This window comes from Pelodiscus sinensis, chromosome 3 (assembly GCF_052426305.1).
Source record: "Pelodiscus sinensis isolate ZL-2025 chromosome 3, ASM5242630v1, whole genome shotgun sequence".
Lineage (NCBI taxonomy): Eukaryota > Metazoa > Chordata > Testudines > Trionychidae > Pelodiscus > Pelodiscus sinensis.
In genome coordinates, this window is record NC_143054.1 from 59,750,600 (window position 1) to 59,775,362 (window position 24,763).

Sequence of the window (24,763 nt, forward strand, 5' to 3'; positions counted from 1 at the left end):
GGATGCCATCACCGCCAGGCATAATATGCTAGGTTCCTATTCCAAGCTACAGTATACTCTAAATGTAACAAGTCCAATGCTGAATGAATGGGACCCCAGTCCACCAGCAAAATCTCAACATTATGTACTTGTTGACATCACAGCAAAATAAAATTTCCTCTTCTGAGGCAACTCCCTTTCTTATGAATAAAGAGTGGCCTTTATACTAAGCCTGTCTGTATTTGTTGGACCCAGCTACTCTGCAGTAACTATGATTAACCTGGATATCCCTTAATTGATTTTCTGACACAATAAGGATGCCAAGTGACTTTAAAGTATCTACAATATTTCTTCCCCTTCAGAAAGGCCTTTCTGCCTTTTTATACTTTTCTAAAAATGGTCAACATTTCCCACTTGAACTGCAAGTATCTGATTAAAGGAAGGATACCAGACAGATTTCAACCTGGAATGTATTTATTTTGTGTAATTTTCAGTACATCATTAAGAGATCAGTTTAGGTAAACTACTTGAAAAATATTTTTAAACAAAACCAACAAAAACAAAAAGAGGATGCAATTGCAAATAGGAAACAGAATTTCATCCATGGACAAAAAGGGTATATTTAATGACTTGATAAAATTCTAGGAAGATCCATATTCTTGAGTCATGTTATCAGGAATACAGCCTGGTAGGTGTCTTTCTGTCTTTTTGTTTACCAACATGCTACATGTGAAAACTCCCAGCTATGCTGGACACCATATTAATTTGTTTTTTAAATCAAACACACAGAACAGAGTCATTGTTTTCTATTCATTTCCCTGTGTCAATTCGGAGCAGTTAAAATTACTGCTTACAGTCAGGTATCAGGAGCAGCAATAGTAAACACTGTACTCTCTACAGAGGAATCAGGCTAACTCCTTATTACCGATAAGATAACCAAGTGTCTAATCAAGCAATTAGCTAATGTAGAAGACTGATAAGCAGTTGATTGTGGTTTGAACCCCAAACTTGATTCTGATTCAAGAATGATCTCTGCTGTGCTAACAGGCTCAACTACCAGCAGCAACTTCCAGCAGAGACCTTTACTGGAATACATGCTATCATGTACAAAACTGAAACATTCTGAAATTTAGCAAATATTCTCTCAGCTCAAATTAAACAAAAGGAAGTGCTGAGAGCAATAGCAAGAGGTGGGAAATGTGTCGTATGATAACATCCAATCCAGTTCCATTTTGATTAAAGTGAAAAAGATTTTCTTGGTTAAAATCCTAGACACATTGCCATGATATCTGAGTGACTTACAAACATACTGAGAATATGCCATATTGTAAAATAAAGGCTAGCTTCCCCTAAATGCATAACCATAATTAATAATGAGAGAAGTTGGTGGTATTCATCAAGCAAACACTTTTAAATGTGCCAATATCAGAACCAAACTGCTACACTGTATTTTTTTAAGCTCTTTATAATATACCACAAAGATCACGAGACTATACAGAATTAGACAATCACTAAAATCCATATAGACTAAGAAGGGGCCAAGTTAGTTCAATACTTCCTTAAATGGGTTTATTAAATGCCCCAGCTTCAGATAATTTATAGGATTTCCAAGAATCTAGTGACTAGGCTATGAGATTCTGGTCCTAATTCAGCAACGTACTGAAACAAATGCCTAACTTCAACCACGTAAGTAGTATCTATAAACTCATGTTATTGAATATAGACTTGTGTTTGAACAAATTGCTGAATTGCGTCCTTATGCACACATCCTTCACACTGCAGTCACTTATACTTAAGTAAACTGTTGGGTGTGGGAATAGAAAAGGCATTTTGAGATCCTGACCAATGCCACCTCATGATAGAAGAGGAATGTGATACTTACCCTGAAAGAAAACACACACTATTCCAGTCCTAAACTCAGAGAAATTGTCAATTACATGGATTCATAAATAAATGCTAATTCTTTACTAAAAGATTTTCACACTTATTACAGCATGGAGTGTATAAAAGACTGACTGTGGCACACAAAGAATCTAATCTGACAAACTTTTTCTTACTGCACTATAGAACTGTACCTTTTCATAGAACGGAACATAGAAAATACATCCTTCAAAAAGGACTCAGGGAAGAAATATATGTGCAAGTATATATATATCACACACACACACACACACACACACACACAGAAGTGTGTAAAACTTTGTTCTTCACTACAGGAAGAGAGAGTATTTTGCTTTCAAAAGATCTGAATATTCCATTTTCACTAGAAGGCATCAAACTACATCTCTTTATTTTTCAAATTTTTAGCACTGAAATATAAATATCAAGTTTTAATCTGTTGATATATGGCCAGCCTTAAGAAATAAGTAAACAAAAGGTAGCTTTTGTGGTGTGAAATGAGTAATTCCTATACAAGCGCATTTTAACTGTGAAGCTAGGACACTATTATGTAAAGCTAGAAATCCTGAATGGAAATTAAGCCCAAAAAAACAGAGTGACTGAAGGAAAATGTTTGTTGTTACAGTAGACCAAAACACTCAGCCATTTAATGTAGCATATAGCAATTAGACATGACAATGATGTGTGTCTGGGCAAGACTCTGATACCATCTAACAGAAGTAACAATCTGTGTGCATTCATTAAAATAAATAGGGTCTCTAAAATTCAGTCCCCTGCATTCCAATTCTGCTAGGTTACTATTAATAAAAGAAAAAAAGGGGGGGAAACCCACATTGCCCTTATGCTTTCCTTTAATCTTAAATATATTTAAAGAGGTATCTTTGAGAATTTTTGCATCATGTATTTATATTACACTACCAGGATAATTTAACTATCCAAGGACTCCTAGCAAAGTTTTGTCAGAAAAAATATAACCGAAGGAGTGTTTGCAAGGACTCTTACTTTAAAAAAAAATTAAAAAAGAGAAAAATACAAGTCTAAATGTGCAGTACATCTTTTGAGTCTCTCCATCACTACACAGTACTTTGAATACACAAGTGCTCATCTCAAAACAATGTCAGATAAAGTAAGAGACCAAGTAAGAAATTAAAGATTTCCCATAAGTTTCTGGAAAAGTCGATACATACAGATGTTGAGCAGCTTTCAGATCAGGACATAAAATATCTTTGATCATACAGAAGTACTGTACGCTCCAACTTCTCTGAGAAGAAGTTAAAGCTAAGGCCTCACAATTCCAGTTCAAAGATACATTGTACCCTTTTCACTAGACCACCTTTGAAAGGTTTCTATTTTGCAAGTTTTAAAGAGGATTTTATAAAAAGGAAATTGTAATGGAGTTGATCGTAGCATGAACCCCAAGTACAATAGTGTTATTTTACAGTGCTAGCATTATAACAGAAGTTTTTTTAGAAGAATCTAGCATATAAAGAAAAATGAAACTAACATACTTGACAGAAACTTCTGCAAGGTCCACAGAATTAGTGAGTTCACAACACAAATTAAACACCAGAAGTACAAATTAAACTCCCATGATTAATAAAATCTGTTCACTTTAAATTAAATATCTCCAACACTATTACAGAATGTTTAAATCCTCAGTTGCATAGAGGAACTCTTCCCTTTATATCATGGTAAGGGTTCTCAACTCTAACAACAATGTGCAAAAGTAACTATTTTAACAGGTTCTGCAACATAGCTGTTGCATACGTAGGGCGAGCTTGTCTGCTCTTAATTGCATTTTGAAGATACTGGATGCCTCCACAGCGCTCCCAAATCTCTTCAAACTGTCTCGGCAAAATTTCAGCACCACGCTTTCGAGTTAAGCCAGTCTCTTCAAGATTCAGTTCACACATCTCCATATCATCCTTCCCTGAAATGGTTAAAAGAAAATTTGGTTGTATAAAACCATTTATATGGTTCAAGATCCCATTAACAAAAATTACACAGCTGCTTTGTTCCTTTTTTCCCCTAAAATGATTATGAGCCTTTTAAGAGAGACAATGTTTTACTGTAATTTACAAACATTATTATGAAACCAGTTTGACAACCCAAGAGACTGAAGTTCTTCTACCCATTAAATAAGTAGAGCATGGACAGCTGCAGGAGAGCTAACTTTGCACATTTCAACTAACTCGCTCATGTGCTTCAAAAGTGAGCAGGACAGAATACTTGCAGGAGCTGTCATGAGTTCTCAGCCCTCAGGTCTTTTCTGCTGAGATCACAGACAAAGACGATTTTTGGCAGGTGAACACCCAGCGCACAAGAAAATTACCAGTCAGTTTGTTTCACACTGGCCACTGAAATGCTAGTGAATTATCATTATAACATTTGTTCAGATCTAAATAAGTGACCTGCAAGCTAAAGGCTTTGTGTAACACTGCCAAAAGCTGAATCAGCCAGTCTTCCACACTAAACATTTAAAGTGGCATTTGTCAATTGACATTACCCATATGTATATTAAATCCAAACACATGCAGAATGCAAGTAGCCAACTTTTTTTAAAATTTTGCCAGGAGGTACATTAGAACAGTGCACCGATAGGAAACACCACAACTGCACATATGTAGTTTAAATGTGAAAGGCAGATAGAAATAATATTCAGAATAATTATAGCATTATCTAATTAGAATAGTGAGAAGAAACTTAACTGCTTGGAAACGTACCCTGACCATAGACACAAGTAACCTGGGACGGTTCTTCACTAGGTTTCTTAAATTAGAAAATATATAATAATTTAAGGCAGAGATTTTTGGAGGGAGACAACACAAGGGGAGGGACAGTAAAAAAAAAACCAAGATGTTTATGACTCTTTTCCCTATCACCTTAAACATCCATCTCCCCATTTCTGTCCATTTTCTATTACACAAAACTAGGAATATTTCAACAAAAACAGAGGAAGAGTCTAACTGACTGATTTGGGGATAGGAAATAATTTTCTGCCTGGTGAGATCTGCAGAGACCCCAGGTTTTTTTCCCACCTTTCTCTGCACCAAGGTTCACAATTCACTACTGTAAATGGTAGATTCTATGCAACTTGAAGTCTTTAAATAACGATCTTGCATTAAGTCTCTCCTCACCCCTCCTTGCTTTCACAACTACGTAAAAATCAAATAGAGCAGTGACCATGTACTATTTCTTAGATCACTGTGTGTCAGTCTTCGGTTTAGGTGATGTGTAGGCCCAAAGGTTATTGAAGTGTGTACCAAACCACCTACAACTATTGTATAAATATCGGCACTGAATATTACATGTAACTTGAGTTTCTCTTTCCAAAAGTTAAGAGCATATGCCTACCTGCTACAAGTAGAATAGGTGGCTTGTCAGGATGAAGTTCCATTTGTCGAGCAATCCAAGGCCCATCAAAATGTGCATACCACCAACCTTTCTTCTTGTTCTGAGGATCTTTATACTGGTCTGCTGGGCGAATGAAGGGGATGCGGAAGTAACGCTGTTGTCTATTTATTTCAATCTCCTGGTGCCTGGCAGGCAACTGAGCTGTTGGGTTCTGTTGAGCTATTTACAAAGAACAGAGTTACTACTGCAGACAAAAGCAGCCAATGCAATCCTTAAACACTAGCCACCTTCTTTTTAATGTGCAAAAAAAAGGAATAAATTCCTCAAATAAATTAATTTAATTAAATCTGTGCTAAAAAGCCACATGACTCAAAATTTCCACTCCTGAATTTTTACAGATAACAATCCTCCAATGGTAGGGACTTGGGGAACGCTAGTGTTGGCCTACTTGGTAATTTTCAGCGTCTTTCCTTGAGCTGTTTCAAGGCCATTATGGCTTAGAGTAATATTGAAGATATACCGATTTTTACCCAATCATTTACAAGCATAAAAACAAAGCAGCAACTAGTCTATACTACAGTCTAGGCCTTCACAAAATCAAGTCATACCACAGCCTTCTGTGTCTAAAATTGCTTCTATGTAATATTGTACTAACTCAAGAAATATGTTCATTTCATAACCAACAGAAAAATCTTGTAATAAAAAAGACATCTAACCTGTTAATAGAAACAATAATTAATGCCTATTTATTACAATATGCTCACTAAATCTGCTTTCTATAACATGCATTGAACTTAGTAATTAAAATTAATTGCTGAGACTCTCAGAAAGTATTCATTATGTCATTAAAATCAACTGAGTTGAACAAAATTTTATAGGCAAGACATATTTTTAGGCAACTTATTTCATTTTTAAGAAACAACAAAAGCAAGACCGTTGGGATCTTCTAAACAGCAGCTATAATATTAATAGATGTTAGTCACCTATTAAGTGGCAAACTTATACTGGAACTTTAACAAAATGTAAAAAGGCAGACATTTAACACATCTTGTTGACGAAATTGCAGAAATATATATTAGTAAACAAAATAGCAAGCTCCACTTGCTATTTCTTCCAATTTTGTGTAACTAGAATGGTTTATTAAAGTGTAGAAAGCAATATCTGAAAAAAATTCAAAACGTAAAATATTAGTGCCTGAAAACTATATAGAAAACAATAAGGTGAACAAGAAAAGATTGTCTACAGAACTAGTTTTAGTAATGTTTATTACACTTATGTTTATCTGTGGATACCACTTTCATACACTAGCATTGATCAAATACGTTCTATGAGAAAGAATAAAAATTTGAGTTTATTTACATTAAATTTCATGGAAATTCATGAATCTTTCTGAATTGTCTAAATGTACATTGCACCAAACTAAAGACGTGGTAGTGTGAAACACTTCTTTGCATTACAACAGCAATCAGTTGGTCTTCTTTCTATCTTTGTGTTTAGATTCCTCAGTAAATCTAAAGAATAGAAGTTCTAAGTAATCAGCTTATCTTTCATTTTCAATGGTAGATATTGACTGATACAGAAATACTTTGTTTTAAAAATTAAACTAGCCCCTAACATTAGTTTTGTACTAAGAGAACAGCTGTTGTAGTAAGTTGAGTGCAGAGTTTTGCTACAATAGAAAAAATGTGTACAAATATAATAAAATGATAGAATTAAAAGAGAATAGCATTTCCTCAACCATAAATGAGTTCACACCTTCAGTTAACCACCATCAAAAAGTTACATTTCTCAATATGTAGATCTCATTGTGAAAATAAATTTAACAAATATACAATCATTAGAAAAATAAGGTGGGAGAGGTAAATCTTTTATTGGACTAACTTCTGTTGTGGAGAAGGACAAGTTTTCAAGCTACATAGAGCTCTGGTAATTTAATATATGTAGCCATTGAGTTAATGTTTTTGTGGCTGTTTTTTGTGTTAAGCAGAAAATGGTGAATTAATATTTTTTATTTGTATACTTTGATTCTACAAATGTAGCAACACACTGTTCAGCTGAAGTTAGTACAGAGATTATAAGCACTCGTATTCGTTAACTTTGTCATACATAACCATCTCCCCACTTACTTGAGCTGTTGAAAAATGGTGCAAAATCTGTAAACAAATATTCCATATTGAAGAAAACAGAATCATAGAATACTAGAACTGGAATAGATGCAGTTAAAGTTACATATTAAGTATTTCATAAAGTTTGCCACCAAGCCATGTGGCAAAAGGAAATTCCATTTGTAAGGGAAATGTGGGTATTGAGGTAATTATCTGTATCTCTGTGCTTGTTTACTGACAAGAATATCATGGGTTTCTTTTATTAACTGGCGTATAAATTTGAAATTGGTATTTACGTGACTTACAGTGCAAGTCAATACAAATGAAAAACCACAGTGATACAGGTACTTAATACAAATTGCAGGGATAAATCTTTGTTCATTATTTCATGTGGTACCTTTAATAAACTTTTGACATTTCTGCATGGAACGGAAAATCATTCTCTAATTTGCAACGGTTCTGTCTAGGAAAGAGAAATGAGCTCCATTTTTTTGGTACTATAAAATTCACTAATTGTAATCCATTCTATGACAGAGTGCTCATTGCATATGTTCCATTTCTCAGCCCACTGACATCTAATTACAGAACTGTGTGTGTAAAACTATAATATGTTGGTGAGTAAATAAAAATGGAAATACGTCATTTGAATCATGTATTCAGTGACAGCTAAAAGAGTTATAGAACAAGCATCCACGGAATCAGGGATTCACTGTATTTAAGGTTAGTTATAATACATGGAATTGAAATGTTCATTTAGAAGAATTACTTACAAAAATAAGAATTTACTGTGACAATAAAATGAATTTCTAAAGATGTAAAGATTATGATATTACTACATTTTCCTACACACAGAAATGTCTCAACTTTTATAAAGAAATAGAAGATCATATTTTAAGAAAATGATGGAAAAATTATAAAGAAAAATGAGATTTGCTATAAAATTGATCATTATGTGGTCATAAATTTGCACACACCTATCCAAAGGTAGATTTGTGTCATTTATGGCACATTATTGCCAGGAACAATATATAGCAATAATGCAACCTATGAAAATGAACCATTATCAACATCTAATCCTTTAAGAAGCAAAATCATCCATTTTATTAGTTCAGTAAGAAATTGCATACACTGCCATCCCATTTTCACATATTTTTAATATTAAAGTTTATTGAACCGAATCTAAACTGTAAAAAAGTTCAGATGTTGATCAAAATGAGCAGGAAGGAACAGAAATAGTTACTGGATAATCAAAGATTTTAAAAAATCTCCTCTCTATTTTTGTGTGTCATTCTGAAAAGAATCATATCATGGAGAACCCATAAGCTATTGGTATTGAAGCAATCTAATTATTTTAATTTAATTTAATTTTAGCTACCACTGTTGCTTCAGGAACTGCAGGTTGACTATGAGGGTATTCAGAATCTCTGATTTGGTTCATCTTTGAGAATCAAATTATACCTACCATAGAAAATTGTATCATATTGCTGAATTCAGAGAGGGGGTTCTCTGCTAACAACCTGATTCCTAAATAATCTAAGAAAAATGTGTGTGTTATAGGATATAGCTGAAGTAGCTTCTAATACAGGTTTTACGAAGAGTGCTCTTCGGCAGATACGCCTTAAGCATCTTTCTGCCCACTGGTTAACTTGTAACAAACTGCGAGCATGCAAAATACCAAATCTAAAACTATTTCTAACTTATGGCAAATATGAATTAGTAGATATGATTGTTTAGAAAATAATTATTTTAGTTAACTTTTATTGGACCTTATGAGTACCACCATATTTGAATAGCAAACGAATCAATCAAACTGTCAATTAAAATCTGTTTAACAAAGTATTTTACCTACTTTCATACAAAAATATTTTAAACAAATAACCCTTTTTCTTCAACTTAAAGAAAAATATTTCTAAAAATAATCTGCTTGTTTATTCTGGAAATGTTTCATTTGACAAATGTTCCAAATTTATTAAAAAACTGAAAAATAAATTAATTTCTCACCATAATCAGTGACTGATTTTGGAGCACGTTGTTCTGTTTCTGTATTACGTTTCTTATTCTTGGATTTCCATGCATGATATACTTTTAGTCGTCTGTGAAACTCTTCTCTGCAAGCTGCCAATAATTCAATATCTGTCTCAAAAACAGCAAAGAAAAAAATGCAAAAAAAATCAGAAGACAAACCTAGTTATAAAATGTGTTGCTATTTTAGAGCACATTGTAACATAATAATGTCTTACAAGGCAAGCAAAATGAAAGCTTGTGGCAAGTGAGAACTAAGCTGAGCAAAGAAAGCAGACGGGTGCTATAAAGGCTTATGTAGATGTGCACAAGCCTCACAATATGGACGTATGGCACTCCTGATTGAGGCAGGACTAACAGACACAAGCAGACTTGCAATATCTGTAACATCACCCATCAAGTACTGAATAATAAGTTTGTGCGTGTCAGTCTCTGATAAACTCCCACACACATATAAAAGGCTTTCACTATTATCAGTTCAGCTGAGATGGAATAAGCACAGGAGAAGAGGAGAAATGGCAAGTGACTGTTTTACATCATGCTGGAAGATGGATCTGAATGCTGGTGAGACCCTTTTCATTGTCTCTGGCTCACGTATGCTCCTTACTATAGTCCGGGGCAAGATCATCACCTATGCTTTGGCCTCTTTGTGATGTATATGGTGGCCCAATGGCAGAAAAGGAATCTCAAAGACCTACGTTAGGCATTAGAGGGTCTCCCTTGCTGCAGGAACTGTGGAAGATAGCAGTAAAGCAGACTCCTAAGGATTCCGCGACAGAGGAGGAGGTATACTGGAATAGGGAAGTGGTGAGTGTTACAATGCAAAAACCATGCACATTCAGAGTTGGATTTTCTAGTGTTGTTCCCTAGTATCTACAGCCACAAAGTCTGAGGATCTTTCTCCCTACCTTCCTATTGGAAACCAAATGCAGGGGACAGCCTAGTCGTTTTTTTCTTCTCTTTTCTGAAGTAGGGCTGCCAGGTGTGGAATCATCTAGAATTAAGATTTATGATTTGCTCTCTTTGCCTATTCATTCCTACATGTGATACTACTTTGCTCCTGCCAACCAGTCAGGGAACTAGTTTGCTGAGAAAACTCTCAGCAGCCTGGCTACTCAATCAAGGCCTCGACATTTTCCTTTAAACAAAGAGTGTTATTTTTGCCAAAATATCTGGCCCAGAGAAACAACGGATCATAGAATGATACCATATGCACGTCCTAGTCACCAAAGAGGATCTGAACCAAATGTGAACACCTAAGTGCATCAAAACCATCTACTCTGTAGCCACCAATGACTTAAGCCAAAAACTCAAAAATTATTTTAAAAGACCTCAAATTTGAGGCCAGTTCAGTGATATGAAAGCTAGAGAATAGACAGGTTTCTAGCCAAGATATCCAAGAAGGAGTCAGGCATCTGTCAGAAACAGCCATTAGCCTAAAGATAGACTTCTTTTCCAAAAAACAAACCAATTATTCATAACTGACACGTGATAACAATTACAATAAAATATAAAGGAATGTTACAAATTAGTTAATCTCTTCATGATACTGAAAATACCTAAGTATTACTAGGGGGCTGAGGCCCCAGCGCGCTGCGCTCACCAACCCGTTTCCCCCTGGCCACCGGAGAGGCCTGGGACGCAGCAATTCCAGCCAGGGCCCCTTGCCCCTTCTGCCAGCTCAGGCCCCTCTACTCAGACCACTCTCCCCCAGCCAGGGCCGGGTGCACCCCAGTGCCAACCCAACCTTCCCCCCCTCCATGGACATCCTGCCGAGGCCCCACAGGAATCCCACCACTGGCATCCCGTTACTTGTTTTTATTGCCCTCCACTTGGTGGCTGCCAGATCTTCAGCCAGCTGCTGTGCAGCAGCTCAGAGGGACTGGGGGTGCAGGTCTGGGCATGAGGGGGTGGGAGGCACTTACTTGTCTTTCAGTCTCCCACCGCTCCCATTAGACAGAATCTGGCCAGTGGGAGTGCAGGGAAAGGCTCCAGACAGTGCGCTCACACGCTGCTGTTACCCCAGCATGGGAGGGGGAGTGCTTCTTCCCTGCACAGCAAGACTCGGGGCTCTCTCTCCATCCTTCCCTAAAGCTCCGCAGAGGCCGCACCCAGAAGCAACTGCCCAGACCACAGGCCACCTCCAGTGGGAGCAAGCCGGGGAGGAGGAAGAGGGACGCATGCTGCCTCAGTGCTGTAGTGTGCCATCTCAGCCAGGCTCCACAACAGCCACTTGCTGGCCCCGGGCCACTCACCCTCCTGGACAGACCCCTTCCCCAGCAGCCTGGGAGGTAGGAATGCGTCTGAGGGCAGAGAGAAGCAGGACAAAAACTTTTCCTGAAGGACCCAGAGTGACGCATGACATCACTTCTGTCATCCCACAGGAAAAATGTTCTTTAATATATAGTAAAGATAAAGATAAGCTTTATCTTCTTAAAAAAATTAGCAAATATTAATTTGATCAGCTACAATATTAATGCGTCTAGTTTGTATTTTAAATTAACTTATGTTCTATTTACTTTTGAAGCCTGAAAAATTACATTTAGAAACTTAGACTTTATAAATGCAGGGTAATATTACATGTATTCAGTTCCATTTTACTGGAATGTAAATTAATTTTAAATAATGTCATTAAGAATTTATAATACGTTACTCCTTACTGAAGTGTATAAAATTCACAGATACAACTAGAGTGTAACAGGTAACAACTTACTCATCAACTTAGCACTCGTTGAAGGTGCAAACAACTCTTTGTGTAGACTCCTATGTCAGGAAGGATGCTATCCATTGACTGATTCTTATATGCTTCGTTTTAACTACCCAATCTTCAGATAAAAGACAGAACTATGCAGCACTTTAAAGACAAGATGGTTTATTAGGTGATGAGCTTTCATGAGCCAGACCCACTTCCTCAGATCAAATTTTGGAAGAAAATTGGCAGGACCATATATACCAAAGGGATACAATCAAGAAAAAGAAAACACATTTAAAATTGACAAATCAGATTTTAAAACAGGGGTAGAGGTTTGGGGGGAGGTTAATGTCTATGAGGGTATGTCTACACTACAATGCTATTTCGAATTAATTTAATTCGAAATAGTTAAGTCAAATTAAGGTAATTTGAAATAACGCATCTATAAACAAAAACTATTTCGAAATAGCATATCCACACTGAGTGGATCCTGAACCAAAGTTAAGGCTGGCCGGAACCAGTGCCCGCAGGGCATCAGGATAGGACTTGGGGTACGTCTAGACTACATGCCTCTGTCGCCAGAGGCATGTAGATTAGGCTACCAGGCATAGGAAAATGAAGCGGCGATTTAAATAATCATTGCTTCATTTAAATTTACATGGCTGCCGCGCTGAGCCGACAAACAGCTGATCAGCTGTTTGTAGGCTCAGCACGGTAGTCTGGACGCGCAGGTGTCGACATCAAAGGCATTTGTCCACCACCCAGGTATACCTCATCCCAGGATCAGCTGTTTGTCGGCTCAGCGCGGCAGCCATGTAAATTTAAATGAAGCGGCGATTATTTAAATCGCCACTTCATTTTCCTATGCCTGGTAGCCTAATCTACATGCCTCTGGCAACAGAGGCATGTAGTCTAGACGTACCCTTCGTGTGTAGGGCTGCTGCCAGAGCTCCGTGCTTAAAGGGACCCTACCCCCACCCCAGACAGACAGTTCTCAGGGTTCCCCGCTTGCTTGTCTACCTCAATGAGGGACAGCAAAGCAGTCCTGTCATGGAGTGCCCTGAGTGCCCGTACTCGGGACACTACAGCACTCGGCCACATGGAGCCAGAGCTGCTCCTGGGCATGCCGGTGTGTCTCATGGGGTCGTTGCCATCAGCCCGGCTGCACTTGCTGCAGGCTGCCATCCGGGGGGTCCATCGGCAGGTCGGCAGGATCCAGCAGGCCCTGAAGGGAGAGCGTCCACCCTGAGAAGCCCTCAGAGCCTCTTTGGTCCTCCCCATCAGGGGCTCGTGCCCTGTTCTTCCCTCACGTCCTTCCACTTACCCCTCCCTAGCCCCCCTTCCTGATGTCAAATAAAAGACACGTATGTTCAAAAATAGAAACTGGGTTTACTTAACAAAACTGGGAGGGGAGGGGGGAGATGAACCTCTGGGGAGACAGGGAAAAGGAGGTGGGAGAGGGGAAGAGAGAGGGTGGAAGAGGGAAGGGGAAAACCTGGAAGGAGGGACCTGGAAGGGGGAAGAAGGGGGAGGGGAAGCTCAGGCTTGGGGGTCTTGCTGGACCAACCTGACTTTCATGCTAACCTGCTCCTGGGTTCGCATGTGGCCTTTGGTGGCCAGGCTGGCAGCTATCCTGCCATAGACGTCCGCATTCCTCCATCTAGTGTGGAGGTCATGGACATTGGGGGCATCCCTGCATCCCCCCCCAAACCTGAATAAGGTCCATAATCTCCACCCTGGACCAGGAAGGCGCCCACCTTCTCTGGCCCCTGTCAGGCTCCTGGGGAGCTGGCAGACTGCTCCTGGGGAGTGGTGGAGGGCTGGCTGCCAGTGGCTTGCTGGCTCATGTTTTGGGGCCTCTGGGTCAGGGGCCCCGGTGGCCACTGCTGGCTCTGGGATGGCAGGCTTGGAGCTGGCACAGGCACTGTGGCCAGGGTCTACCCCTTTAATGGCTCCGGGGCTAGGGGAGAGGAGAGTAAGCTTTCCTGGGCTCCCTGGGAAGGGCTGGAGGCCCCCTATTTCGAATTAAGTGTCTACACAGCACTTAATTCGAAATAGCTATTTCGAATTTGGTGTTACTCCTCGTAGAATGAGGTTTACCAAATTCAAAATAAGGGCTCCACTATTTTGAATTTATTTCAAAATAGCAGTTTGCCTGTGTAGACTCTATTAAAGTTAATTCGAAATAACAGCTGTTATTTCGAATTAACTTTGTAGTGTAGACATACCCTGAGATAATGATACTTGGGGGTGATAATTGGGGAAGCTATCTTTACAATGGGTAAGGTAGTTAGCAGCTTTGTTAAGGCCCATTTGTAAAGTGTCAAATTTAAGCATGAATGACAACTCTGAGGTTTCCCTTTGTAGTCTGCTGCTAAAGTCTCTTTGGAGTAAGACACATGTAGTAAGGCCATTGAGACAATGCCCAGTCTGGATGAAATGACAAGAAGTTGTTTTTACTTTGTGAAACTATCTTATGTCTGATTTGCGGGCATTAATTCTTTGGCGAAGTGTCTGAGAAGTGTGTCTAATATACAAAGCAGACGGACACTGTTGGCACATGATGGCATAAATTATATTTCTGGATGAGCAGGAATATGTGCTCTTGATCTTGTAACTGAAATGGTTAGGTCCAATGATGGTGTCAGCAGAGTAAATATGTGTACAAAGCTGGCAACGGGGTTTGTTGCAAGGGAAAGTTCCAGGGTTGGTATTAGTGTGGTATGTCCTGTGGTTGTTGGTAAGAATCATCCTGAGGTTTACTGGTTGTCTATAGGAGACTATAGGTCTGTCTCCCAGAGCCTCTCAGAGTGTAGTATCCTGTTCCAGTATAGGTTGTAGGTTATTGATAATGTGTTGGATGGGTTTAAATTGGGGGCTAAAGTGATGACAAGTGGTGTTCTTTTGTTGGTTTTCTTGGGTCTATCTTGAAGTAGATGGTTTCTGGGTATTCGTCTGGCTCTTTCAATTTGTTTTTTTACTTCCCCAGGTGGGTAATTGAGGTTTACAAGGCTTGGTAGAGATCCTGAAGTTTCTGGTCTCTGTCAGTGGGATTAGAGCAGATGTGGTTGTATCTAAGGGCTTGGCTATAGACGATGGATCGTATGGTGTGTCCTGGATGGGAGCTGGAGGCATGTAGGTAACTGTATGAGTCAGTGAGTTTTCTGTAGAGAGTGGTATCTAATTTACCATTGGTGATTTGTACTGTGGTGTCCAGGAAATGGATCTCTCATGTTGAATGGTCCAGGCTGAGATTGATGGTGGGGTATAGGTTGTTAAAGTCTCAGTGGAATGCATCCAGTGTTTCTTGGCCATGGGTCCAGATCATAAAGATGTCATTGACGTAGCGTAAGTAGAGGAGGGGTAAAAGGGGACGGGATCTGAGGAAATCTTGTTCTAAGTCAGCCATAAAGATGTTAGCATACTGTGGGGCCATGCAGGTACCCACGGCTGTGCTGCTGATCTGGAGGTATAAGTTGTCCCTAAATTGGAAATAATGCGGGTGAGAACAAAGTTATATAGGTCTGCTACCAGACTGGCAGGGGTATCCTCTGGGATAGTGTTTCTATTTGCTTGTAATCCGTCTTCATGTGGGATGTTGGTGTAGAGAGCTTCTACATCCATGGTAGAAAGGATGGTGTTATCAGGGAGATTATCTATGTTTTGTAGTTTTCTCATAAAGTCAATAGTATCTCAGAAATAAATGGGAGTGTTGGTTGCGTAAGGTTTGAGAAGAGAGTCTACATAGCTGCATAATCCAGTAGTGAGTATGCCAATACCTGAAATGATGGGATGTCTAGGGTGTCCAGGTTTATAGATTTTGGGAAGCAGATAGAACAATCCTAGTCGGGGTTCAGAAGGTGTTTCTGTGTGGATTTTTTGATTGTATCCCTTTGGTATATATGGTCATGCCAATTTTCTTTCACAATTTGATCTGAGGAAGTGGGTCTGGCTCACAAAAGCTCATCACCTAATAAACCATCTTGTTAATCTTTAAAGTGCTGCATAGTCCTACCTTCTGTTTCAGCAAAACCGCTACATCTCTATTACCAATCTTGAGATACTTACTGATTCCCTCTAGCTCCCTGTCTCCCACCCCCTCCTTTTTTTCCTACTCCCCAACCCCTCTCCTATTTATTTTGGGTCTGCACATCCTAAACTCAAAACTCTAGTCATCTGAAGAAGTGGGCTGTGCCCACGAAAGCTCATGATACCATCTACATGTTTTGTTAGTCTATAAAGTGCTACCAGACCATTTGTTATAAGAGCATCTGTCCCTCAAAGAAAAATGGCATATTTGCTCTATGTCTTGGGGAAAAGTCATTGAACTTATTTTTTCACCTAATAGCTAAATTAGTGAGTTGGAACACAACCCTTCTCCATCCCAAACAAACACAAACTTACCACAGGAAGTATTTATTGTATCACGAAGTTCTGCATATTTCCACTTACTAAGATCATGCTTCTTAGTACCAGCTGCAGCTTTTGTGGCTTGAACAGAAGGGCCTCTACAGATATAACAAAAAAAATGATCAACTTACAGAAGAGGAAGGAAAAGGTAAAGAAATATTAGAGAAAAGAGGATAAGCAGATTATTCAGAGATTATTGCACAATGCGCATTACATTGAGAAGCATTGTGTTCTGAGAGGGGAACGCAAAAAAAACCCCAAAATTCACCCCCACATTCAGCAGCATAATATATCTTTATTGTATATTGACATCACTAAAAAAAAGAAATTTCAGTAGCAGTGTAATTTAGATCCAAAATCTGACTTACCTCAAATATATTTTATATGTACTTTGTATTCTAAATGTTCAATTTGCTCATTTGCAAAGAAAATAAAATAAACAAGAAGTTAAATGTGTCAGTGTGGCTTGCTGAAAATAAGGCTGTGTGTTCCACTATTCTTTTTTGCAGCACCCTTTAAACATATACTGCCACTAAAACTATGTATTGTCTTGAGGATATCAATAACAGTGACGCAGAATAAAAAGATAAAACAAGAACAAAGTGTATCTTAAATTGCACTAGTAAAACAAGGACCAGGGGAGGGAGAAAAGGGGAATGAAACTAGAAAAGAACAAAACTGAATAGGAAACATCACTATTTAAAGCTTAGAGAATGAACAAAATAATGATTACTTAATCCAAATCTACAAATGTTATAGAAGAAAAAATTAATTTGACATGAAAGTAAGTTTAAAGTTTCTCACAATAACACTTACTAACAAAAATATCACCATTAAATAACACAGATGGAAAGGCCAAGAGAGGCACACCATTCCCAGAACAAGAGCCCAAAGACACAGGACAATATAGTAATCTATGTCAAACCTGGGCAAGTGATAGAAAAAGTAAATTTGACACTCAGATTGATTTTTTCAAATATATCAGTCTTCACTGTAGTATATACAAGACATACAAATTTAACACCCTATAATACACTACAGGCTGAACATCTCCGGTCCGGGACTATCTGGTCCAGCAACATCCAGGGTCTGTCCAACACATTATCAATAAATTACAACCTATACTGGAACAGGATACTACACTCCGAGAGGCTCTGGGAGACAGACCCATAGTCTCCCATAGACAACCACCTAACCTCAGGATGATTCTAACCAACAACCACAGGACATACCAAACTAATACCAATCCTGGAACTTTCCCTTGCAACAAACCCCGTTGCCAGCTTTGTTCACATTTACTCTGCTGACACCATCATTGGACCTAACCATTTCAGTTATAAGATCAAGAACACATATTCCTGTTCATCCAGAAATATAATTTATGCCATCATGTGCTAACAGTGTCCGTCTGCTATGTATACTGGACAAACTTCTCGGACACTTTGCCAAAGAATCAATGCACACAAAACAGACATAGACAGTTTCACAAAGAAAAAACAGTTTCTTGCCATTTCAACCAGAATGGGCATTGTCTCAACGACCTGATTACCCGCATCCTGCCTCAAAGAGATTTTAACCGAAGACTTGAAAGGGAAGCCTCTGAACTGTCATTCATGCTTAAATTTGACACTTTACGAATGGGCCTTAACAAAGATGCTAATAATCTTACCCATTACAAAGACAGCTTCCCCAATTATCACCTCTAATATCATTTTCTTATAGACATTAACCTCCCTCTCATCCAACCTCTGTTCTAAAATCTGATTTATCAATTTTATATATGTTCACTTTTTTTTTTTATTGTATCCCTTTGATATGTATGGTCATGCCAATTTTCTTCCACAATTTGATCTGAGGAAGTAGGTCTGGCCCCTGAAAGCTCATCACCTAATAAACCATCTAGTTAGTCTTTAAAGTGCTGCATAGTCCTGTCTTTTGTTTCAGCAAGACCAGACTAACACGGCTACATATCTATTACTATTTATTTATGAAGTAAGAAGTTCTCCAAACTCAGAGGCTAATACACCAATAAAAGTAGAAAATAGAATTATATTTATTTTAATATACTAAATTAGATAACTTCACAGAAACCACACATACATTCACTCCTCTCTCTCTCTCCCCCCAGGATTGCTCTAGCAAGATGAAGCATCTAGTTATAATAGCCCTTGGAGCAGACAGAATACTACAAACACAAATAATCAAGGGGATTGAATACAACTAATGTATGCAAACATCAGACAACTCACATGTAAATGATTAACTCTAGAGTTATTCACTCTTCAAAGAAATATCAAACCTGTTGTGACCACTGTCTGTGTGCACCTATTGACTTGTAATAACAGCCCTTGATTACATATGCATTATTATACCAGTGACAAGTTTCGTACAGAAGTTATATTCTTCATCCACTAAACAATAAAAAGCTGAGATATATACAGATAAATGTCTTCAAAATGTAATTAAGAGACAAACATAAAACATGTATAGAAAATCTCACCTGTGAAACAAAATTACCAAATGGAAGACTATTTTTAATATATATTTTAATACACTGTTAAAATATCAGCAGCATATCATTAAAGGATTTTTGTTAAACATAATTTCCACTACATAATGTCTAACCTTCCTGAACCATTAATTTGACAAATCCTAAGGATTTTCCTTATTTAGCAACATCATCTATCACTCTTAAGAATCCCCTAGGTAGTTTAGTTCAACAGAAGTAGGCCATAAGGTCTCTGGTCAAACAAGTAATCTTTAAGAAACCTTTAAGAATCTTAATCCAATTGAATGGCTTAGCCGTTCCATTATAGTACTCCTCTGTGCTGATGTCACCATTTTGTTTTTTCTACATAGCTTTAAATAGCCTGGAAGCAGTAAGAACATCATCTCATTCATAGAATTAGTCTACATTGCTGTACTCAATAATCCAAATAATAAGTACGGCCCAAAGCCAGAATGACAGTTAAGTATTAAAACTCAGACTCAAAAACTTTCCTGTAACAGGAGGTTCTTCAAGATGGGTGGTCCCTGTCTGTATGCCAACTGGGGATATACACTTGTGCACTATGCACCTAAGCCCACAATTTCTTACAAGTAGCATCTGTTGGTCCCCATAAGTGCTGCAGATCTCCTTGTGCTCCCAAGTGAGGGCATAATGGGCAGTGTGAACTGATGCTTCTCCAATTTCCCATTCTTACCAATCACACTATCCACCAACTGAGGGTGGGTAGTGTAAACCAGACAGGGACCACACATCTTGAAGAACCTACAGTTGCAGATAATCATCTCCATTTTGTCTCCAAATGATGGTCCCTACATGTATTCCTTACATAGATTAACAAGCAGAGATGAGTGTGAGAACATAGATGTCACAGCTGCCCCCACCAGGGCAGAATGTCTCATGAGAAGATATGCCAAGCACTCCAAGTGGCTATCCTATATATCTCTAGTAGAGGTATGTGTCTCTCAGATGCAGCTGGGGTAGCTTGTTCCCTGGAAAAATGATTTATTGCTTGGGAAGGAGGCACAGAGGAGAATGCCAATTAGCATAGTAACAAAGGACAACCTGAGATCCATTTCCAAAGTCTTTAAATTTATATATGTTGAGTTCTTGATTGGTTTGCGATAGAAACAAATAGTTTAGGTGTCTAACATCCTTTGTTGCATGTAGATAAAAAACCAAAGCACTCCAGATGCCCAGAGTGCAGTCTTCCTTCCTCTTCCAATGCATACAGCTTATAAAAAAAAATGCGAGTGGATGACTTGACTCTCTTGAAATTCTGAAACTACAGGCTGCTTCTCTAAAACCCAGGATTCTCTGGTCCAGCATGACCATGGATGTTCCAGGATCAGAGAGTCCTGGCACACTGCAGGAGGGTGGGGACACAGGCGCTAGTGTGAGTCTCAGCTGGGCTGCAATGGGTGAGCCAGGAGCTGGCATGCGGTTCATTTGGACTGGGGGGAGCAGGGAGCTGGTGTGCAGCTCAGTTGGGTTGGGGTTGGAGTGTGGCAGGAAGCTGCTGCATGGTTCAGCTGTGCTGCAGGGGGAGCTAAAATTTGAGGAGAGGGGCAGCAGCTGGGGGTCCAGAAATGACCTCCCCTGAGGCAGAAAAATCCCTCATCCTGGACCACACAGGTCCAACCTAGATTCGGCCACTGCAAGATCTTTTCTTTATGGACTGTAGTTTATGGTGGGCCTGCCATGAGCACGCTCAGTTCATTCACTCTTCTGGCTGACTATTTAGTTCTCCAAAAGCTCACCTTCATGGACAGCTATGTGGACAGCAACTCAAAGAGTCTTATGGTTATGGGGGAAACATTTGGCAGATGCCGCACTTAGCGGAAATGTTAGCATCAGCCAGGCATTAGAAGCAGACTCTAGATGTAAAGGATGTAAAGGAGCAAGAGCAAGAAACAGTTTTTGAACTCCCAGATCCCTGGGCAGAAACCCAGACTTCTTGTGGCGAAAAGTCTCTGGGCAGGAGAAAATAATGCTTTCTAATTATCAATGCTATGCTATAAAGACTGCAAAAAATAACTATACATAATTCTTAAAGGAATGAAGCAGTAAAAAAAAGAGCTGAGAGCACTAAAAATTATGATTCACACTAGAGATGTTAGTGACTAGTTAACTATCTGATAAGCAAGTGCTTATCCGATAGCTGAGTAGCCACTTAACTAGTCACTTCCAGCCCCCCCCCCCCCCCTTCTCCCTTTGCTGCCTCTATCAGAGCAGGAACTGGTGCTAGGGGGAACCGGCTTTAAGTCGGTTCACCCCAGTACTGTCTCCGTTGGGGGACAGGCGAGGCAGAGGCACAGTGGGGAAACGGCATGAGTGGGGATAGCTTCAGTCACTGCTGGACCCTCCGGGGCTCTTGTACATTTAAAAAGCAGAATTACTGCAGGGAGCATGTGGCAAGCAGCGACTCAAGCAGTCCCCGCTCACCCTGTGTTCTCTGAGGCAGCTGGGGTGGGAAGGGAGAGATAGGGGACGCTGTTGGGAAGCAGCAGCTGTCCGCAAGTGTTCCAGCGGCAGCCAAGGCCACTCAGGCAGCTGCCATTGTCCGTGGCCATCCCTGGCTTCCATGAACAGGAGCTGGTACTGGAGCAAATCTGGTGCCATGGTGGCTGCTGTGAACAGAGACTGCTCCAGCACCATCCCCTGTTCAGGGTAGCCAGGAATAGCCACGGAAAGGGGGCTGCTGCCTGAGTGGCCCCCTGTCCATGGCCAGCCCTGGCCACCGCAAACAGGGATTGCTGGACTCAGCGTGAGCTGGGACTGGGCAGTCCCAGCTTTGACTCATCGCTGTTCCGCTGCATTTTAAACGTAGTAAGAACCCAGCGGCTCTTACAATATTTAAAATGCAAAGCAGCAGCACAGGTGGTTCTGGAGCCAGCTTCTGGAGCTACAGACGTTAAACCTTTTCTCGGTAACACACACGCACACACTGCCCTGACCGACGGCTGACAGCCACTCTGCACAGCAGCTCTTACTGGCTAATCGTATAGTTGATATAAATTGCTTTTTCAACATCCTTAATTCACAGCACATGGCAGTAAGAGGCACTAGAGAGAAATCAGCCTGCACTTGTCCTTTATGCCATCAACTGGGAGAACAAAGAACTGCAAAGCATGTTCAGGCCAATGGATATTTCTTATAAGAAATTTCAAACTCAGGCACATAACTCACATGTGGAATAAATATAGGGATCATCCCTCAAAGTGTTTCTAAACAATGGAATTTGACAAGTGTTTACTAAAAATACCACTTTCGGCCAAAGCTCCTGTGATGCCTTCTGGGAGCTCAGGGCACGTTAACTCTGGTAACTCAGCTCAGTATTTACATAGCTACTTTAAGCCTCCCTGCCTATGTTCCCCAGGCAATTTTAATTGGATGTGCTAATTTTCTTTTTCCCTGTTCAGAAATATTGTGTATGGTGTGTTTGTGCAAGCATCTTCTGTGCTCAATACTATCAGCACTGCAATTAAGAAATGCCTTAACAAATACATTAATCTCTTAAGATCATACACACACAGCATATCTTGTTCTGCAAAGGGCTTATTTTTAAAATGCAAAAGAAAGGAAGATTTCATGTGAATTTTAGACAGCATGTCAGAGACTGCTTTTTATCCTGGAGACTACCAAAGACAACTTTTAGTTAGTAACTCAATAAAACAGAATTATACTTCACATATACAGAAGTGTTATCCTGTATTCTCATTCATTCCTGTTTTGTCTGTGTAAAACTGCTGTATTATTATACTAAAATTGCTGCACAGACACCATCTAGCATTTTGTGTTTCAATGCTTCAGAGAGTACTACTTTTATTATTGCAACAACAAAGGAAGCCTCAAATTTTCATTTTGTTTGAAACTGAATTATGTTTGGATGTAATTTCTTATTTAAAAACTGCTTACATTTACGTTAGCATAACACTTTTGATGTTCTTAACACTATCTTGAACTTATAAGCATGCTTCCTGAAAATTTTGGAAACTTGGCAGCATCATCTCAGACACTGGAAAAAGAATACTCTTTGAAGCTCTCTCTTATCTATTTAAATTATTCAAACAGAAACCTTCAGGTGCAATTTACTGATAATTTCCTCCTGAGCATGTTTATGCAATCAAGAAAAGGTCACGGAAAAATAACTGAAAAAAGAAATCAGATAATGATTTTGAAGAGTACCGATACAGCAATTTGATCCAAAAGAAAAGGTTGATTTATTTCATTGAGTAATTAAAAATAGAATTTCATTATTTTATATAAATCAGCCAATTTCAGTTTACGATTTTGAATGATTAAATTCATTTTGGATGGTCTATTCACCCACCTAGACAAAACGTCTGACATTTCTTTGGCCATTTGTTCCCTATAAGAAAATTGATAAGTGTACGTAAGAAAAGTGCTATATTCAAATATTAATACGGTCTTTTATGACTGATAGTACATTGCATCTAAGAGAAAGCTCATGTACGAGCAGCAAACATCAACCAAATTCTGATTTATATAGTGACAATTCCTTTGTAACGTTTGCCTCTTCATACAAGCTGGTTAAAATTCATGGTATTTGCTAGATATTGAATCTATGTACACTATTTAACTTTAAACATTTCTAAAGATATAAGTGAAGAATGAGGTATGAAATATAGTAACTGATTATCATAATGTATAATAAGGCTTACATGGGAACAGATTAATAAAGATAATAGAATTCTAAAAAGAGAATTTTTACTCTAAGAAGGTACTATAAAACTCAATGAAAATAAAATGTCATACGCAGTCATTTGAGGCCTTGTTCCATTGACTCTGAAAACAGAAAATATTTAGGTTAGTTTGGCTAATTAGCTTTCTAATAATCTGAAACATCAAGAGGGCAGTCACTTCAAGTTCTCTCTCTCCCATCCTCCTTTGATTTATCACTTAGTGACTTTTATTTGATCCAGGCTCGGGATAATTAAGCCTTCCTCACCCCTTCTTTACACTTCTGAATTTACTGATCAGAGTGAAAAGGTCAGTTTAAACTTTTTAAGATGGAGGAACAACAAACAATTTTTTTTTATGAGGAACGAACAAAAACAAAACAAAAACAAACAAACAAACGAGAGGTCGGGGAGGAATTACTGAGCACAAAAAAAAACGGATCGGGGTGGAAATTATTGAGCCATTTTGAACTCTGTTGTTCTCCGTGGCACACCTCCGTCTGCCTCACGGCACACAAGTGTGCCACAGAACACAGTTTAAGAAACACTGGGTTAGACCAAGTTAGAATAATTCAGAAAAGCCTTCCTCCATTTATAGAAGGTCATCCCAGTTCACCATGACTGTTTTACACTCTCACATTATGACCTGGAATTTACTTATTTATACATAACCAACTGATTTCATCTTTCTGAATCAAAGACTTGGGCATGCAACTGATACAATTATAGCATATTGCCAAAAAAAATTAAATAATTCTTACTTAGCAACTACTGGAACAGGCGGAGTAATTTCAGCATTCAATCTGTGAAAGGACACTTACAATTGAAATAGTTTGTCATAATATAGACCTACATATACTGAATGTACAGAAATATAGTATCAATGGTAATCCATATTGCACACCTCATTATACAAGTATACCGATATTAAATACACATATTTAGATTTCTATCCAGAAATATGCAATGAAATAACATATCCAATATGACAGATATATCCAATAAATCCAATATAACCCAAATTAAAAAGTGTTAGTATATATTTTGGTACAAGGTATTGTAAACTAGCCAGTAAATGTCAAAAGAATATCCA

General features: G+C 38.8%; 1 protein-coding gene across 7 annotated transcripts in view; it reads right to left on the bottom strand.

Moving 5' to 3' along the window:
• Window positions 1-435: 435 nt before the first annotated feature.
• Window positions 436-24,763, bottom strand: part of MYO6 (myosin VI) — a 163,085-nt gene continuing 138,757 nt past the window's right edge. The window contains exons 29-36 of one of the 7 annotated variants that reach the window (XM_075923792.2): window positions 24,432-24,473; window positions 23,747-23,776; window positions 23,301-23,339; window positions 16,456-16,559; window positions 9,339-9,470; window positions 7,359-7,385; window positions 5,233-5,451; window positions 436-3,808 (exon numbers count right to left, since the gene is read on the bottom strand). In XM_075923792.2, coding sequence (XP_075779907.1) covers window positions 3,609-3,808; window positions 5,233-5,451; window positions 7,359-7,385; window positions 9,339-9,470; window positions 16,456-16,559; window positions 23,301-23,339; window positions 23,747-23,776; window positions 24,432-24,473 — 793 coding nt within the window. In that variant the 3' untranslated portion in view covers window positions 436-3,608. The remainder of the gene's footprint in view (window positions 3,809-5,232; window positions 5,452-7,358; window positions 7,386-9,338; window positions 9,471-16,455; window positions 16,560-23,300; window positions 23,340-23,746; window positions 23,777-24,431; window positions 24,474-24,763) is intronic. The other 6 variants (XM_075923794.2, XM_075923793.2, XM_075923796.2 and 3 more) reach the window with 6 other exon arrangements.